Source organism: Meles meles, chromosome 18 (assembly GCF_922984935.1).
Source record: "Meles meles chromosome 18, mMelMel3.1 paternal haplotype, whole genome shotgun sequence".
In the NCBI taxonomy this organism is placed as follows: Eukaryota; Metazoa; Chordata; class Mammalia; order Carnivora; family Mustelidae; genus Meles; species Meles meles.
In genome coordinates, this window is record NC_060083.1 from 60,877,564 (window position 1) to 60,883,193 (window position 5,630).

At 64.2% G+C, this 5,630-nt stretch overlaps 1 protein-coding gene across 2 annotated transcripts; it reads left to right on the forward strand.

Annotated features, from left to right (window-relative positions):
• Positions 1-340: 340 nt before the first annotated feature.
• Positions 341-4,330, forward strand: SYNGR2 (synaptogyrin 2). 2 transcript variants are annotated; one of them, XM_045986571.1, is made up of 4 exons: positions 345-504; positions 2,339-2,576; positions 2,994-3,133; positions 3,223-4,330. In XM_045986571.1, the coding sequence occupies exons 1-4, from the start codon at positions 406-408 to the stop codon at positions 3,418-3,420; spliced, it is 675 nt and encodes a 224-aa protein (XP_045842527.1). In that variant the 5' UTR covers positions 345-405; the 3' UTR covers positions 3,421-4,330. The 2 variants fall into 2 exon arrangements, with proteins under 2 accessions (XP_045842528.1, XP_045842527.1); XM_045986572.1 differs by lacking the exon at positions 2,994-3,133 and having other exon boundaries at positions 341-504.
• The last annotated feature ends 1,300 nt before the right edge of the window (positions 4,331-5,630 follow it).

Below are 5,630 nucleotides of genomic sequence, written 5' to 3' on the forward strand. Positions count from 1 at the left end.
TGGGGTGCAATGGGGAGAGAAGACCGGGTGCTTATGAGCCTGGGTCCTGGGCAGGTGAGGCCCGGACAGGCATCCGGTGAGCTTCCGGAGAAGAAGGCGGGACGGCAGGGGCAGAGTGTAGGTGGGGCAGAGGGGCGGGCCCTCCGTGCCTCCCTCTCTTCCCGAGCCCGCCGGGGCCCCTTTCTGCGAGCTGGGGGACGGGGCCGGGCCACGAGGTGGGCTAGACCGCGGTCCGCCTCCGGAACGCGGGCCCCGCCCGCTCTACTCGCCCCTGGCGGCGAGCCGCACTTTGCCCTCGGTCCCTGGGGCCGCGCTGGCCACGCCCCGGGGGCGGGGCCGGGGCGGGGAGGTGGCTGGGTCCTTGGCGGTCCGCGGCGGCGGCGGCGGCGGTGGGGCGACGGCGACATGGAGAGCGGGGCCTACGGCGCGGCCAAGGCCGGCGGCTCCTTCGACCTGCGGCGCTTCCTGACGCAGCCGCAGGTGGTGACGCGCGTCGTGTGCCTGGTGAGCCGGGCGCGGGGCCGGGGGACCGGACGGAGCCGCGGAGCCCGGGCCGGGGAGGGGGTGGCCTCGAGTCTGCGAGCGCGACAGGTGGCGGCGGCCGAGGCCGGGAGGGTGCGGGTGGCGCGCGTGGGGCCGGAGAGAGGGCCCGGGCCCCGTCGGCTCCCACCCACGGGCCCGGCTTCCCCCGCCTTCCCCCGGTCCCCGCTGCCCCCCACCGGCCGGTCCGGCCCGGGGTGGCGCGGAGGCACGGCGGGGAGCAGGCCTGTCGCCCTGCTGGCGGTGGGAGGAGCTTGGGGCCGCTCCAGGACAGGTGGCCGGCGTGCTGGGACTCCGTGCTGGGGGAATTCTCCGGGAAGGAGCTTTCCCAAGCCACGTCGGGTACGGGGCAATGTGGCTCCCTGAACCAGCATTCCGCCTTGCACTCTGGAGCAGGCCGCGGGGCGGCTCCCCCACCCAAGATCAGGTGACCCCAGGATGTTCCCTTCCCTGTGAGGTAGGGGAGCCCTCCAGGACGGGGGCGGGGTGGGGTAGGGTGGGGCAGAGGGGTGGGGGAGGTCACAGGCTCTTGGACAAGCAGCGCCCAAAATTGGACAAGGTGTTAGAGTGGGCACAGAAGGCTGGGACCCAAGTGCCCTCGTCATGCCTTCCTGGGACGGGAGCCTAACGAAGGGTCTTAGTGGCACCCATGTCCCCTCCCTGCCCGATCGTGGGGTCTGCTCCAAGGGGCAGATGCCCCGTGTGTCGGGATGGCTGTGCCAGGAGTGGGGCCTGGCACGCTGCCCCCAGCATCCCAGAGTTCCGGCTTCATCTCCAGCTGGGGGTGGGGTTTGTGACTGGCGGCCCCAGAGCCTACTGACAGGGCCTTGTTCCGGCAGGGCCGGGCAGGCCTGGGCCCCTCCCACTGAGAGCCAGGTGTCCACGCAGTCCTGCATCCTTGCATCTGCTGACATGGGGTGGTGGCCTTGAAGTTGAGGGAGGAGATGAGGGGACATGAGGCTATTCCCAAGTGCCGAGAGCTGCTCCCTTGTCCCCCCCCAACTAGGACCTGCAGGGTTCCAAGTGTAGAACCGTGCCCACAGGGCTTGCCAGTCAGACGAGCCTGGGGTGCCCCAGGCAGCTCGGACTCACTTACGGACAGGAAGCAGGTTGGGGGTCCCTCAAAGGGGAGAGACACGATACCACAGAGGCCAGCCGTCCTTGCAGGAAGACGGTTGGCTCAGCTGGGGAGGCCAGGCTGGAGCAGGAAAGAGTTGGGGGGGCACCAAGAAGTGGGAGTTTGGGGGCACGGGCTTCTGCTCAGAGCACACTGGTGGGCCTTTCCTGAGACGATGGGGCTGGCGGGGCGGGAGTTCTCCACCACCCAGGTGTTCAGGCAGAAGACGATCTAGACAGGGCGCTAGACAGGTGACTCGGGCAGAAGATGATCTGGGGGCGGGGCTCCAAGCCTGGGTTTCTGTGACTTTGTGGCCTGTCTCCTGCTGAACCACGGTGACCCCTCCTGGCAGGCAGCCCGGGGCCGGGCAGTCCCCTCTCAGGAGATCCCCGTCTCTTCCCCACCAGGACCCGGTCCAGGAATCCCCAGCCCTGCCCCTGCTGATGGTGGCTGTGCTGGCATCTGCTGGTGGCCTGGGAGAAGGGATTAGGGAGAAGTGGGGATTGTGCACCGGGAGGCGGCCTGCTTATCGGCTCCCGACCCAAGTTCGGAAGGAGCCGCAGAGCCTGACCCACGCCCAGAGGGGAAGAGCCGCGGTGGGAGAGTCCGGGGTCCCCATCATGTGTGTCCCGCTGTGGGTTGTCCGGTGCCCGCTCAGCTCATGCCCCCCTGTCCGCCCAGGTCTTTGCCTTGATTGTGTTCTCGTGCATTTTCGGCGAGGGATACAGCAACACCCACCAGTCCAAACAGCAGTACTGCATTTTCAACCACAACCAGGACGCGTGCGGCTACGGCAGCGCCATCGGGGTGCTGGCCTTCCTGGCCTCGGCCTTCTTCTTGGTGGTTGATGCCTATTTCCCCCAGATCAGCAACGCCACTGACCGCAAATACCTGGTCATCGGCGACCTGCTCTTCTCAGGTACCTTCCAGCGGCACCCCGCTCTATTTGGGGAGGTAAATAGGAGCAGCCAGTGTTCCCCAAAGCCCTGGAGCTCTGGGACTGCAGGGCCTCGGCAATCAACCTGGCGTGGGGGGCCGGAGCAGCCCGGGGGTCCCCGCCCCACTCGAGGACGCGGGCCTTTGCACAGGGATTTCTGTCAGTCTGCCAAAGCCCACCAGTGTTGAGCGATGGTCACAGGGCTCTGGAGCCAGGCTCCCCGGTCCCCACCCTGGCTCCTGCATCAGCGGCCTTCACACGCCTGGAAGCTTCTGGGAGATCCTTGCCCAGGGCCTCCCCCGCACCCATCCCCCCACCACAGGGGGCCCCTCCTGGGTCGCTGAACAGCCCCACGCCCCCTCCGCGTTGCTGACCCTGCTCTCCGGGCCTTCTTCCCAGCTCTCTGGACCTTCCTGTGGTTCGTTGGCTTCTGCTTCCTTACCAACCAGTGGGCAGCCACCAAGAAGGAAGATGTGCTGGTAGGGGCCGACTCGGCCCGGGCGGCTATCACCTTCAGCTTCTTCTCCATCTTCTCCTGGGTAGGTGGGCCGGGGCGGACGAGGGCGGCAGTGCCTTAGGAGAAGGGTGGTGGAAGGCTGAGGAACCCGAAACTCGGGGCTCCCTGCAGGGTGCGCTGGCTTCCCTGGCCTACCAGCGCTACAAGGCTGGAGTGGACGACTTCATCCAGAACTACGTAGACCCCACTCCGGACCCCAGCACGGCCTATGCCTCCTACCCTGGAGCGTCTGTAGACAACTACCAACAGCCGCCCTTCACCCAGAACGCGGAGACCACTGAGGGCTACCAGCCGCCCCCCGTGTACTGAGCTGCAGCCGGGGTTGGTAAGGGAGGCAGGAAAGGTGCTCGGGGGAGAGGGGCCTCCCCGCTGGCCTGGACTCCTCCCATGAGCCTTGCCTCCTGGAGCTGTGCGCCCCCACCCCCACCGGTGTGCCCATGGGAGCCGCCGCACAGCCTGGAGGGCCCCTGCTTCCCCCCTCCCTGGCTGCTGGTGCAGAGCCCCAGCCCCAAGGGCCTCTGCCCCAGGGCCTTCACCCACCACTCCTCGAGGGCATTTTCTAGAAAAGGGTTTTTAGCCAGATGTGTTTTGTTACTGCTTTTCATGACCCCCAGCCAGCTGAAAGAGCTGGACGGGCCCGACACACCATTTTGACAAGTGCCTTAGCTTCTGCCCAGCCCAGGCAGGCTCAGGTCCAGGCCGTGGTGGCCATAGTGCCTTGGGGTTCTGTGCCAAAGAGGAGGCTGCGAGCCCCCCCACCCCCACCCCCCGCTCTGCTGCTGGTGCGGGGTCGAGGCCCCTTTTCCCGCTCACTCAGGTTTGTTTCCCACCTCCTGGCGCTGTCGTGCCCGCAGCCTCCCGCCTGCTCTGGGAGCTGGCAGCCCCGGGCCCACTGCTGTCGTGTCTGCTTGCTCCTGGATCTGGGGTTCCCTTCCCTGTGCCTGGACCTCTGGGTGGATGCTGGTCTGCTCACTGCAGGGGCACGGGGTAGCCCTTCCTTCTTGTTCCCACCCCCTAGCAACAGGGAGGGGCTTTGCCTGATCGGAAACACCCAGCTTTATGTAAATATCCTGCTACTGTTAGGTGTGGGGTGCACCCACAGCCCCCCGCCGCACCCCGGGCTGTTCTGAATGTACTAAGAAGCCTGGGGGTAAGACGACAGATCCTTGGTTCTAGTAGATGGATCCCAAGACAGAATAAACGTTTTTCTCGTTCATAATCTCCATTGTCATTCGTTGGGCCTCAGCCTAGGGGTCCAAGAGAAATTCCGCTCTGGGGTGCACCCTGGGAAGGGGGTGCTTTATGAACTTGCATTTTAATAGTCACAGCTTCTGCCCCACTGGTATGCCTAGCGTACGCCTGCGCACACTCTCCCTTGTCTGGGGTCTCGTGCCTCACACTGCCCTCCGCGGCATCTTAAAATAGCAACTGTGCTCAGCCAGTAAACAAGACTCTTTCTCTGGACTGCCTTGCCAAGGCCCTGCTGTGCCCTTGCTGGAGTTGGGGTGGGGGGGCACCTGGGAGCTGCCCCACTGAATGTCCCTTCCTTGGTAACTCTCTCCTTCCCAGCCCCTCCTAGCAGAGTGAGGAGCCCCAGGCCTCCACTTCCTGCAGCCAGGGGTTAGCACCTACGGAGCTCATCGTGGGCCCGGCCTGCCCCGAGGGAGAGAGCCCATCTCTGGCAGGAGAGGTCAGGGTCCCTGAAGCATCTCTTTCCCCTTTGGGAGCAATGATAGCAGGGACTGTCAAAAGTGGACCTGTTAGTTTGAAAATCCTGAGTAGCAACTAATGTGCTTCTGTGAACGCCCGTGATTCAGAGCCTGTCACTAGCAAGCTGGAGTAGAACAAAGGGGAGAGGCAAGCCAGGGCGAGGAGGCTACCCCAGAACCCTGATCCCATCTGCACCGGAGTTGGGAGAGGGGCTCGGCCACCCCAGTGGACTCTTGCTTCCATGTAAGCCGCTGACAGCCCATTTTACAAGGTGCAGCTGAGCTAGTCTTCTGGGCTCCTGAGCTATCAAATGTCTGTTTCACAAATAAAACCTGACCCCACAGCCCCAGCTGGCAGCCCTGACCGTAGCCTTGTCTTTCCATCCTGGGCCCCAGGTCCCTCCGGCCACCCATTTTGTCCTGAAACTCAGAAGAGCAAGCAAATGTTCCCAGAACATGCTTCGTGGTCGCTTCTCAGTTAAAATGGCGCTGCGAAAAGACTAGTAGCGCTAGAAAAGGATCTGGAAGGAAATCCCCCCCCCACACACACCGTGTCACGTCAGAGCTGTCTACAGTGAGACCCAGCATCCCAGGCTGTAAGACAAAAGTGCTTCTGGGGCCCCTGGGTGGCTCTGCTAGTTAAGTGTCTGACTTCTGCTCAGGTCATGATGTCCGTGTCCTGGGACTGGGCTCCTGCTCAGTGGGGAATCTGCTTGTCCCTCTCCCTTCCGCCCTCCTCCCACTTGTGCTCTCTCTCAAAAATAAAATCTTAAAAAAAAACACCCACAAAAAAGAGACACGTGCTTTCAC

Bases quoted from the DNA above. Each gene is read 5' to 3' on its own strand.
- SYNGR2 (XM_045986571.1), top strand. From the start codon at position 406: ATGGAGAGCGGGGCCTACGGCGCGGCCAAGGCCGGCGGCTCCTTCGAC. The intron at 505-2,338 runs GTGAGCCGGGCG...CTGTCCGCCCAG, and splicing joins TGACGCGCGTCGTGTGCCTG to GTCTTTGCCTTGATTGTGTT. The intron at 3,134-3,222 runs GTAGGTGGGCCG...GGCTCCCTGCAG, and splicing joins TCTTCTCCATCTTCTCCTGG to GGTGCGCTGGCTTCCCTGGC.